The sequence below is a fragment of the Impatiens glandulifera genome, chromosome 6 (assembly GCF_907164915.1).
Source record: "Impatiens glandulifera chromosome 6, dImpGla2.1, whole genome shotgun sequence".
NCBI classification, from domain to species: Eukaryota; Viridiplantae; Streptophyta; class Magnoliopsida; order Ericales; family Balsaminaceae; genus Impatiens; species Impatiens glandulifera.
In genome coordinates, this window is record NC_061867.1 from 1,964,240 (window position 1) to 1,977,260 (window position 13,021).

The following is a 13,021-nucleotide window of genomic DNA, read 5'->3' on the forward strand; positions in this document are numbered from 1 at the left end:
GAGAATCAAGTTTCTTTTTTTGTTGAAAATTCTCAACATTGCTCCAAAACTACATTTAAGCTTCTTCTGCACTTGGACAATTTCTCTGTTTGCAGTCAACACATTCAACATGAGGATTTTGAGAATCATCCATTAACTTTATATTATGTATAACTTGCATTGCAAGAGGTTTTTCCTTCATATACTCCACAATAGCTTTGAATGCAGAAGCATTTTTAACACAACACTTTATAATGTTAATCAGTGTACTAAGATTTGTTTCAACGTACTTAACTTGCATTGTATGGTGTAAGGTTTTTGTCATGACAAACATCTCTTTTGCGATATCAATAAGAGATTTATTTGACAGTATGTAACTAAGACTCATTTTCTGCCCAGGCAATTAAATCTCTAAACTAATATAGTCCACTTTTAACACCTTTAAAGCTTGTCCAGTCTCTAACATGTTGCAGATAAATATATCAAACCTCTGAAGCCATGAAATGTCATTGTCTAAGCTATGAGTAGTTTTTTTCTTTGTGAAATCTTTAAGAACTTTCATGAGATAAGGATCAATATGAATAAGACGCTTCATTGTCTCCACAACAAAATCTTCGGCTTCGGTTGAAATTTGCATCACACAAGTCAAGCTTTGAAATGATCGATAATGATTATGCTCCGCATCAACCGCAAATTCATTAACACTTCTTAGCTCTGCAGGCAACAACTTTAAATTATTGACATTATCCATCAACTTGAAAGGAGTATCCTTCAATAAAAATACCTTTAGAGGGTGCTTGCAGATGAAACAATCATCACTACTCTGCGGCCCAACATGCTCCAATAGCTGATTTGAGTTGTTAATAACCATCTTATATGCAACCTGGGGTGAGGTACAAAGGGGGTGTACCATGAAACTTTAGCTTTTATTTTTATGACCTTTATATCTCTTGTAACTACTCTCGCGTGATCACTAGAATCCTCTTCCTTAACTGTTCCCATTACCAGATTCAAGTTGTATTCTGGAACTGACTTGCTTAATTTTAGGTTCATCAGTTGGCTGATAGGTGTATCGCAAATCGAAAGACCAAAATATTGCAGTAAATCCTTCCTGAAGCCTGCCATGTAAGCTGTTGAGATCCTCTGTTCCCAATATTTGTCTGCTCTCATGTTCCCTCTCCGTTCCCTCTCACGGGAGAGGGGCAAAATAGTAAAATTAATAATAATTTAATAATGGACAGTTTTGTCAAATATTTCAATTTTTCTCGTTCTCTAAACTAATATCCTTCTTAATTGATGTATTAATTAATGTAGATTATGTTTATAACTTATTTGATTTTATTATGTTTGATTAAATATAAAAATTTTAAGAATTTATCAGGTTGGCATATCTATTTTTTCTATTTTTAATTTCATTTTAACTAATTAATCAAATATTTACTTAATTTTAAAATTATATTTTTTTATTAATAAGTAACAAATATTTTCAGCATTTAAGATTATTTTTTATCAAATTTTGACACTTATATATGAATGAGATTTATCTAAGAATGTAAATGTATATTTTATTATATATGAATTTCATTATATATGAATTTCAACTTATTTAAATATGATAATATAATGTCTTCTTTTGATATATAAATTATTACACCAAATTTAAGCCTATCCCAAAGAAAAATTATGGGTCCGTACCTGCACCCTTCTACGTCAAACTTTGTGGAGTCTAGCTTTGTCAACCGCATTGGTGGTACACATGAAATTTCTGGTTGCGGTCAAGTTCGGTCAAGTTCGGGAGGAGTCTGCTTCATCTGAATGTTTCGCGTCTTCTTTACTAGAGAAACCATGAAGTTACTCTTCAATGTAATATACTTTGATTTCCATCCATTTTCGCCTTTCATCCAATGTTTGAGAAATCGAAGCTATCGATGTACGTAGGAAGTCGGTCGGATAACCGATGTCTGATTTCGACCATAGTGAGAAATCGTCAACTCTATACCAATTAATATGATTTTAAAAGTAAATGAGAAAAGAATATCACCTCGCCGGGATGAACGAGAGATGTCGATAGGATATTCAAGGATTAAATGAGAGAAGAAAAACGAAATATACTCTTTGTCATTTCATAATCCCAATAGTGATTCAGGTAGCTAAAACGTCAAGGTTCTAAATGTGTATAAAAGAAAAGTTCAGGGATTGACAAAAAGAATATACAACGGTAAACCTAAAAAGATATTAGTTTTAGATCAAACGGTCTTAATGCCTCCACATGTCACGCCTTCCTCAGGTACATTTTGTAACACAATGATAACCAAACTTCTAACGAATTTTGCAATTGTATGATCTATTCTTATCCGGTATCCTTGAAATTACTTTACAAGTTAATCAGAAGATCGTTAGGTGGATTATGGCGACGAACTTGTATTAGATCACTTGTATCAGATCAATTGAAGAATGCGTGAAAGAGGTAGAAACTAAGTAACAAATGGAATAGGGCATTTTGTTGGCGAGAAATTACATCAGTTATGGGGCGCTAAAAAGGAATGTCGCCTAGGTTAGAAATAACTTCTCGAACCACAAATTTTCGGTTCAGATTTCAGGGGAACCATCCGGCCGCACTCACCGAATTTTAGCCGGTTCGAAAGGTAACCTTAATAAAATCAGAATTCTAAACCGCCATTCACCCGTTTTTCGGTCAAACCGGTTAAACCGCGTATTTTAAAACTTTTGAATATGGGCTTAGTACCAATCCAAAGATTTCAGCCCATAGAAATGGGACCCCATAGAAATGCCCAAGACTAGTCTATTCAAAGATTCAGACCATAGAAATGCCCAAGACCAGTATATTCAAATAAGCTTTACAGCAAAAGGGAACCAAAAGACTGCAAGAGATTGCAGAGTCTGAACAGCGGTTACACGGCCGCCATCTTCTCTAATGGAATTATGGAGAGTAGCCGCCGTCGCCGACCGACTGTTTATACTCGCTCGTGATCCAAACAAGATAGTTGATTCCGATGAGTTCTTCAATCTCTGCATCGTTCTTGCCAGGTTAGCCGATCGAGAATGCTTTATTGCTTATTTTTTCAGAATTTTGCTTATTTTTTTTCTCATCTTTTGACCTATTTTCTTACAACAATTGAGATGTGCCTTATAATCATAGACGTATATGGAATTTTGTATGTTATGGGAAGTAACGTTGGAAGACTTTATATATATATATACAAAACTGCATGCTGAATTCAAATGTGTCATCTATATTGAATTAGGGTTTTCCCATGTGATGATGCATGACTATTCTATGATTCCTCCTTGTAATGATGCTTGAATATTTAAATATTATTGTCAAAGAATCTGAGTAAGTTTTGTTTTCTTGTTGTGTTTAGGCTTGCACATTTGATCAAATGATCTTATTTTATTTGCACTATTTATGTTCAAATTCCTGTGTAGGAGCATCTTTTGAATACTATTTTCTTGTTTTTTTCAGTAGTGTTTCCTGTAATATTTTTATAGTGTGTATATTTAATGTGCCTCACTGAATGTGTTTGTTAAATACAGAGGTATTGACTACATTGTTTCAAACAATGAAAACCCTGAAAGATTTGAAGACTTACCCGCAATATTAAAACAGGTTAACTCTTTCGTATTTTTATTTTTCTCTATACAAGTGTTCTTAATTGAATTTGATCACTAATAGATGCTGGAAAAAACTGTACTTAATTGTAATATCTATTATGAATAGTAGTAATGTCAGGTAAGATCACATACATTTGAAACTGTTTTAATTTTCTGCACCTGGAATATGTTACCTGTGCCTTTTTAAACAATTACTAATAGTTATTAGTAGATCTATTTTGTCATTCTAGTCTGGACTAGCCAACTAAACTATTTGTATGTATGTTGTCTAAAGAAGCTGCAAACTCTAGGTAGATCTAGGATCTGACTTCTAACACACAACGTGTCTATATATATATTTCATCTGAACTGATTGTTACATGATAATAGATGGACTAGTGTAGCTATAGTATATCATTGACGTATCAGCTTGTTACAGCTATAGTATATCATTGACATATCAGCTTGTTACAGGGTTCAACTGTTTCATTGACAATCTCTTTAGTCTTGCAGTTCCATTTGGTTTTCTTCTGCATACAATTTTTCATTCTGGGGTTATTTGTTCAAAATTAAATATCTCTTTCACCTGCCAGATCTTTGAAGCCTTTTCTTGCATGTATATCTCTGTTTGTCCATGTACATGGTCTATTTTGTTGCAAGTTTCTGCGATTAAACAATTCATGAAATGTCAGGAATATGAATTTTATGGTATATAGGTTTTCTGAAACTCCTGATCTGTATTCTCCTGTAACCATTGTGCCATTTTATAGGTTTGCAAATGTAAAAATGACTCTGTAATGGGAGGTATCTTCGCGCTGATGTTATCTGTTAAGGTATTTCCGAAAAAAACTATTACTTCTGGAAGTACTCATTTTTTAGTCATGGTTTTTATTTGTAATTATAACTAAAATTGGGGAACCCAAATACTCTGCATCTAAAAAATTCTAATAATCTTGATAGATATGTATTTTCCTTTGCTTTACAGCGACCAACTTTTAATTAACTTTTATAAAACTTGTTTTCTCTTCTGCAGTATGCTTGTAGATTTGGATTTTTTTTGGCGAAAGATTCTGAAGAACTTCTTGCCCTTACAAATGAGGTTCTGGAGTCTCTTTGTCATGCTCTTACTGTACATAGTACATTCATTGCTACGACATATTTGCAGGTCTCATAATGATATTGACTGGCATCACTCTTTTTGTATATTCAGATAGAAAGCAGTTACTGCGTCGGGGATAAATTTTCTAGTAGAAATGATACTATTTCTAATCTAACAACAATTATGTCCAGGTGAGAATGTTTTTTTGAAATTTTCTTTTGTCATCCAGTCTTTGTACCTTCATATGTATAACAATATGAAACATGACACATTGTTATGCAATATGCATCAATATAACCTTGCAACCATAGTTAGGCATTGTGACCTACCATTCAAAGGACCTATTTTTTTTATCGGAAGATATGATTACTTTACTGGAACAGTTGATAAATTTATATTTAAATTCATTAAGAATTTTGGGGGCATTTTCTTTTTTCCAATCCTGTTCTCTTGCTGTAGTCTAGGATGTTTTGACTTTCTTTAATTTTTTGTCCTTTAGAAACAAGCCATGATATTTGCTCAGCTATTGGTTTATAATGGTTCCAATCCTTACAGAACAAAATTTTTATAATGTTCAGATACTACGGTGCTAACATTTCTTTTCCTGTGTTCAGATTCTATCCGTGGTTGAGGATGGGGCAGATACTGACTTGTATTGAAGTAGAGGTGGTTTCTACTTCTCTTTTTATTACATGGTGTATTTTTCGTTCGAAGCTCTACTAATTTCGTCTTCTTATGAATTGTAGAAGGGCTATGGGTTATATGTGAAGGATTTCTTCGTTCAGAAGAATATGCATTTTCCACCAACCGACCAAATTGTAATTATTGTTTAAAATATCTTAGATATGCAGGCTATGTTCTTTATATTTTGGATCAAGTGTCTCAAGATTCGTTTTGCGTACATAGCGTAACTGCAAAAATTGTTTTCCATGATTGTCAATAAATGTCATTAAAAGTACACTTGGCTTTCAATACCAGTTTTGTTTTCCACCACAAATAATGCTGAAGTATTTTGAATCGGTCTTAGACATCTTTGCCTAACTATCTAATAAGTGAGTTTGAGGTCTTAATAACGTTTATATTTTAAATGTAGCGATTTTTGGTAGCTCGAACTGACTTAATGGAGAACTCTTCTTGCATCATAAATCCCCCACAAGTAAAGTAAGGACTTCTCTTTCTACTTCCCTCCATTTCTCATTTTTCTAATTCCCTTGTGATTGTGTTATTTCTCAAGGTTAATTATAACAAAATATCCTTTGTTTGATTATGTAGCTTTCTGCTCAATGGAAAAGGAGTTGATAAAAGAACTACTACTACTTTGGTCTGTTTCATTTTCATTTATTGATTTGATCATTGCTAAGTTATACTATTTTGAGCAAATAGGATAAATAACGATATCAAACATAACTGTTCATATGTCCTGTAGGATAAAGGCCCACAAATGCCTACAATTGTTACACCAATGCTGTCTTACGGTGTTAACCTTCTTCAAGCTGTGGGAGAATTCAATGGTATGTAGGATGAATGTTTAATTCTTATCTCTGCATTTGCTAAATACTTATGAATGCGCTGATAGTATCAAGTTATCATCTTAAGGGAGTTACATCATAATGGTTGCTTTAATGAGTCCAATCTCAAGTGTTGCTATCCCTGTCCAAGATTATGTTCCTCCTGTGGTTACTTCTCATGATTCTGGTAAGGCCCGAACTGTTATATAACGACACAAATGTCCCATCTTTCCCCAATTAGCATGCTTCTACAGATTACCCTAATCATTGTTTCTTGTGACTTCTTAGACCCTGAAATAGCCGAAGGGGCGTCACGAATTTCATTGAACTGTCCAATAAGGTAGGTTATCAAGGGAGTGGAACGTCATTTGTATGTTTTTTCAACATTTTTTTATAAATATAATAAATCGATAAGTTTAAAATGTATAATTTTTATGTCCATATTTGTTTCAAAATATATGGACAGTCCCACTCAACCCCACCCACACACATATGGACAATGATACCCTAAGCCTTCAAAGTGAACTTTTGAGCACTGTCATGATTGGCCTTACCTATCATGTTCACTAGTCATGCCATTGTTCTACACATTCACATTTGGGTTTAGATTTATGTTTGATTGAATAATTTTGTAACAGTTTCAAGCGTATCAAAACCCCAATAAAAGGGCAATCATGCAAACATCACCAGGTTATTACTCTCCTCCGTAATAAATATATGTTGTACGTATGATTTCGGTCAGTCATCCTGTCTTTGTGCTAGAAGATAATGGAATGATCAGTAACTGTTTGATTTGGTTGAAAGAATGTGTTATTATTTTTATTTTAGGTATTAAAAAAAAGCACTCAGTCCTATTATCGTATTTTAATTTATATGTGCTAAGAAAAGCTTTCAGCTAATGTTCTCTTTGGATGAATTGTTGACATACTGAAATAAGAAAATTCTAACACAGATTGCTATACCTTCTTGGTCCCTGTTATTCTAGTTTTCATGTCTTATTCTTTAGTCGAATTTCACTTTTTTTGTTGTTGTAGTGTTTTGATTTCAATAACTTTGTGGAAATAAATGCAAAAAGGCCATCATGGCGCTGCCCATACTGCTCCCAGGATCTATTCTTAAGTGACATCCGCGTAGATCAAACTATGGTCAAGGCAAGCAAAGGCTTAGTGAAACCGTTTTTATGTTTCAAAGAAATTTCCAACTCCTTGAAATTCTTAACCATCTTGTATTTATATTGTAGATCTTGAAAGAGGTGAATGAGTCTGTCACAGACGTGATTATTTCCATCGATGGATCATGGAAAGCTGTCACAGAAAACAAAGACAATGCAGATAAGCTTCATTCTACAAACCTAAATATTCAACAAGATGCATTAATGATTGATACACCTCCAGATTCAGATATTATTGATCTTACTGAAGACAACGTTGATAAACTATTTTCTAATGCGTGTGAAGAACCTCAAGATGTGAAACCTGTTCTATTTGATAATCAAACTCAACCGTGTTTGATTAGCACAACTTTTTATGATGATGAGAACTCGTCTTCTTCTCACACTGATGATGATTTTTGGTCTGGGTTATATCTTCCAACATTTGAAAATCTAGCATCAGATGATCCATCTTCGAATTTCATGTCTCCTCCATCGTTTCTTTCCTCTACTACTCTTAATGGTGAAAGTACTGGTAATAATTTTGTGCCGTTACAGCAGCAGGCAGTGTATGGAACGAGGGTAATAATTTTGTAATCCTATCATCTTCTTCGGTTCTTCCCTTTTAAACATGAAATTTTCTAACAACTTATAAATTATTTGATACAATTTTTTGTTTCTTTAACAGCAGCCATCAAGACCTGACTTAGCTCCTCCTCTCAATACATCTTCACTCAACTTGTCTCAGATGCAGCCACAGGTTTCGATTCTCTCTTCTTTCTTTGTTATTTATTGGTTGATTCTTGTTTACTTTAGAAAAGAAAATGAATTATGCCAGAGTTATTTGTCTTGAATAATATGCTTACACGCTTATTTGTCTCTCGCGTTTTTTGTTTATCCGATACAATCTTTTGTTTCTTTTACAGCAGCCATCAAGACCTGACTTAGCTGCTCCTCTCAATACGTCTTCACTCAACTTGTCTCAGTTGCAGCCACAGGTTTCGATTCTCTCTTCTTTCTTTGTTATTTATTGGTTGATTCTTGTTTACTTTAGAAAAGAAAATGAAATATGCCAGAATTATTTGTCTTGAATAATACGCTTACGCGTTAATCTGCCCCTTGCGTTTTTTGTTTATCCGATACAATCTTTTGTTTCTTTTACAGCAGCCATCAAGGCCTCATTTAACTCCTCTCAATACATCTTCACTCAACATGTCTTCATTGCAGCAACAGATCCCACAGGTTTGATTCTCTTTTTCTTTTAAGCTTTTGAAAGTAACAGAGTTGAATAACCCACTTAATTACACAGTTAATAAATCATGTACACATTTTATTTTATTGAATCAGTTGGATCAAAGAAACAGGTCGAATCAAGCCACAACTGGTCACTCTTCACTAAGTCCACGTTTTAACGCTCAAAGAGTCTCGGCAGCCTTATCAACAGGATTCGAAAATCAACAACTTCATTCCACTAGCCATTCTTCAGCCCCTTTACTGCGATCATCTAATTTCCAACAAAGACCAATATCTCTCGCGGGAAGCCATCAAGGCAGACGAGTTGAGTTCATGCAAACTCCATCATCGTCAAGGCAATCTCCATCCCCTCCAGTTTGGACCTCAACACAAATTCCAAATAATTATTATAGAGGAAATAATACAGGAGCAATTCCGCCTCCGCCACCACCTGGCATGAACACACAACTTCAGAATAATAATAGAGGAAGTAATATGACCGGTATTCAGCCACCACCCGGCATGAACACACAACTTCAGAATAATAATTATAGAGGAAGTAATATGGCCGGTATTCAGCCACCACCCGGCATGAACACACAACTTCAGAATAATAATTATAGAGGAAGTAATATGGCCGGTATTCAGCCACCTTCGCCGCCACCTGGCATGAACACACAACTTCAGAATAATAATTATAGAGGAAGTAATATGGCCGGTATTCAGCCACCTTCGCCGCCACCTGGCATGAACACACAACTTCAGAATAATAATAGAGGAAGTAATATTGTCGGTATTCAGCCAACGCCGCCACTTCCGCCAGCAAGTTCTGTGTCTGAACAAGAATGGCGTCCGACAGGGCGTATGAGGGGAAGTTTATCGGGACAGGCATACGAGGATGCTCGTATGCAGTTTATTGTGCGACCAGCTCTTATGACAACTACAACAACAACGCGACCAGCTCTTATGACAACTACTACAACAACGCAGACAAGCAGTAGAACACCACAAGAGTTGTCTGGAAACACGACGCCGCTCCATTTGATTAATGCGAGGAACAGGATGGCTCAGGTTTCTCAAACTGTTAATCTTTCTGCAACAAACGGAGGAAATTCAAGTACTTTCTCTAATGGGTCTGCTAGGAACAACTGATTTAAAGAATGGTTCTTGTTTTTGTATATCAAGGCCATTGTAGTAGAAGTAACTCTAATGCATTAGTACTTTTAAGTTGCAAGTATCTGAAACTGTATTAGTACTATTATTATGGCATCATTATACTGGTAGAAGTTTGTTTATTTTTTGATAGTATTATTATATAATACTAGTTTCAAGTTATGGATTTGACAATCAAATCAAAAGTAGTGTTTTGGAGGGCATTTGTTAAATTGGACATTGAGAAAGCATATGATAATGTCATAAGGAGTCTCTTCTCCCTATTATGAGTCAAATGGGTATAGGTTAAAAGAGAAAAGTTCTGAGACAAGATCATCTATTGTCTCATTTTCTTGTGGCAGCAGGTTGAGTGAAGTGGGTATTTCTCACATTTGATTTACGACACATTGTGCAAGGTTTCAGTGAAAAGTCAACTTTCACTTTTATTTTGGTTCGTCTCAATACCTACCTACATGCTCTTATTATTCAGAATCCCAAAAGCGTTGCGACTAACATCGAGAGACATGCGCAACTTTTTATGGGGTACGTCTTAGTCTTATATCACACATTTGTTTGGATAAGATAAAGAAGAGCATAAAAAAGGAGGGTTGAGAATTATGAATATCTCGTCTTTTTGTTGATAATATTCGGCTAAAAAAGAAAATTCTTGAGCTAAGGTGATCAGAAATAAATATGGTGACAACTGATCTAATTGGCTCACCAAACAAGTCCAATGGACATATGGTTGTGCACTTTGGAAAAACATTAGTCGCAATTAGAGTAATTTTAGAGAAATTAATCTTCAAAGTTGGTAGTGAAAAATGGGTCAGTTTTTGACATGATTTATGGTGTGGTGATAAATATTTAGCAAAAAAATATTTTCAAGTTCATTTGAAATTGCCATAGGTATGAACAAGTTAGTTCACGAGATGTTTGCACCATAAGAGGTAATTTTCAACACAATATGATTTCGAATGAGACTTGTTCACATTGAGTCAATGTTACTCGGGATTATGTCAATTAAATTCATAATAAATGATTGAACGAAGATATTGATGATATTATGACCTGACAATAAAGATTTTTTCAACGTTAAACTTTGTTATGACTTAAAATATTAAGTCGAAGATGTATTATCCTTAACATTCATTGTGGAGCACCTCAACACCATCTAAAATGTTATTTTTTTGGATGGTGTGCTATATACATGGGGCATTCTTAGACTGTCTCTAACCCACGAACCCATACTCAAACCCAAAATACAGTAAACGTCACATCAAACACGTCACATCAAACACTAGTTCATCTCCAACCAAAAAATTCAAGAATATTATTAAAATATTCTTTTCTTACACTAACTTTTTAACCTTATTGATATTATCTATATATTTATCAACATTACATATTTAACCCCAATCTTTTCTCTTTCCTTTAATAAAATTAAGATAAAATTAATTATATCAATAATTCATACACAACCAAAATAATTCAATAATATATTTAAATAAACAATATAACATAAAATAAAAAATAAATTAGATAAAATTTCAAGAATAATGTAATTTAATGATTTAATTATATATTTTAAAAATATTATAACTTTTTATCTTAAAATTAAAAATTAAAAGACCAAATGAAATATTTTAAATAATTTATATAAACAAGTTTAATATTTAAATTAAAGAGTTTATATATTTCAATGACTGATTTAAAAATTTATAAAAGATTTTGAGAAATGAACATTAAATATGCAAATATTGCGTTTTTTTTTAAGAGAGTAAAACCTCATTTTGCAGTTGCGTTTGCTGGCCGTTGGAGAAAAAAATGGGTATGGGATTGCGTATATGGGGTTCCATTGGAGATGCCCTTACTAATTATCGACTCCGTACTAGATGAATTATTTCGGTTAGCCGATGCCATTTGTATTTAAAGTGCGAGGAGAATACACTATACATTCTTTTTACTATGACTACTGAGGCTTATTTGATATTTATCTGGTGTTTTTTTTTAAGATTGTTTGGACATATTTGTGTAGTTCATTGTCTTTTATTTATTTATTTTTTATCAAAAGTAGTTTATTTTACCTGTCATTATTTGATGGATTGCTTGGATTGAGAGAAATCAAAACATATTCAACAACAAAACCTCGTCCGGTGAGATTTTTTCAAAGTTCTTTTATCACCGCATTGACAGAAAAAGTGACAAACTGATTGTTTCAACGGGGTGCATAGTTGACCTCTTGGACGAACTTCAAAGGGATAATGTATGGACATTAGATGGAAAATTAGGATTTGGTGTCATTTATTTTTTATGCACATTGTTTTTTTCGTCATGTTTGCTTAGATTTTTTTCCTTGTTATTTGTGTTGGTGCATTTTTTTCCTTTTTTTCTATAAAAAAAGTAAAACATAATGCGTTTTTTCTTTGTTATTTGTGATAATTGATATGCGATTTTCTTTTTTATACTATTCTTGAACTTAAATGATTACAAACACATGATTCTATCATTAATACAAAAAAAAAAAAAAAAAAGTAGATAAGGAAAATTTAATTTTGATTCTTTTTATAAGGGGTTAATTAAGAAAGAGTTATATATATATATATATAATTTATTTATTTATATTTAAACACAATTAATTCAAAAAGAAGAAAATGAGAATAGGAATGTGATTAATAAAAGTGTGGAATATGAATGTATGTGATTGATAAGATTTTAGTGTTTGATAGGAGTGTATGTGATTATAGGAATATAGTGTTTCGTTAGAACTGTGTTATCAATATCATTACCATCAGAGTCACCCGAGTTTTGAGCTGCCAGCCTCCAGTAAAAAAAATTGATTTTTTTTTATTGCTCTATGTTTAGTTTAAAAAATTAATAAAAAAAATTATTTTTTGGGTGAGATTTAAACTTATAACCAAATAAATATTTTAAATTTATATCTTGAACCACTAAGATACAAGATTTTATGTTTAAAAAATCATAAATTTATTTAAATATCTTATATATTTTATTAAATGGGTTGTCCTTAGGGTGGACTGCCCTAGTTCAAGGTGGAGTCTTAATTCGAGAGCTTACTCGGCTTACACAGGGCAAATCTTGATTAGTATTAGAGGAAATTATTATTATTTTATAATGAAATTAATATTAATTTCTTAATCTCATATTTTATTTTAATTTATTTAATTAAAATATAAATATTATTGTTGTTTACATCATAATTTCTTTTTTAAATTTATAATATATTCAAATATGTCATAATTTAATTAAACAATAAGAATATAAACACTT

The 13,021-nt window shown here is 32.9% G+C and overlaps 1 protein-coding gene across 8 annotated transcripts; it reads left to right on the plus strand.

Annotated features, from left to right (window-relative positions):
- Positions 1-2,831: 2,831 nt before the first annotated feature.
- Positions 2,832-9,912, plus strand: LOC124941093 (E4 SUMO-protein ligase PIAL2-like). Of its 8 annotated transcripts, none has more exons than XM_047481356.1 (19): positions 2,832-3,027; positions 3,535-3,607; positions 4,362-4,424; positions 4,625-4,690; positions 4,802-4,881; positions 5,305-5,356; positions 5,437-5,508; positions 5,784-5,851; positions 5,963-6,011; positions 6,117-6,201; positions 6,287-6,385; positions 6,487-6,538; positions 6,837-6,888; positions 7,233-7,349; positions 7,439-7,930; positions 8,037-8,108; positions 8,275-8,346; positions 8,513-8,590; positions 8,696-9,912. In XM_047481356.1, exons 1-19 carry the CDS (start codon positions 2,915-2,917, stop codon positions 9,731-9,733), a joined length of 2,793 nt encoding a protein of 930 aa, XP_047337312.1. In that variant the 5' UTR covers positions 2,832-2,914; the 3' UTR covers positions 9,734-9,912. The 8 variants fall into 8 exon arrangements, with proteins under 8 accessions (XP_047337312.1, XP_047337316.1, XP_047337315.1 ...); XM_047481360.1 differs by having other exon boundaries at positions 8,516-8,590; XM_047481359.1 differs by having other exon boundaries at positions 8,278-8,346.
- The last annotated feature ends 3,109 nt before the right edge of the window (positions 9,913-13,021 follow it).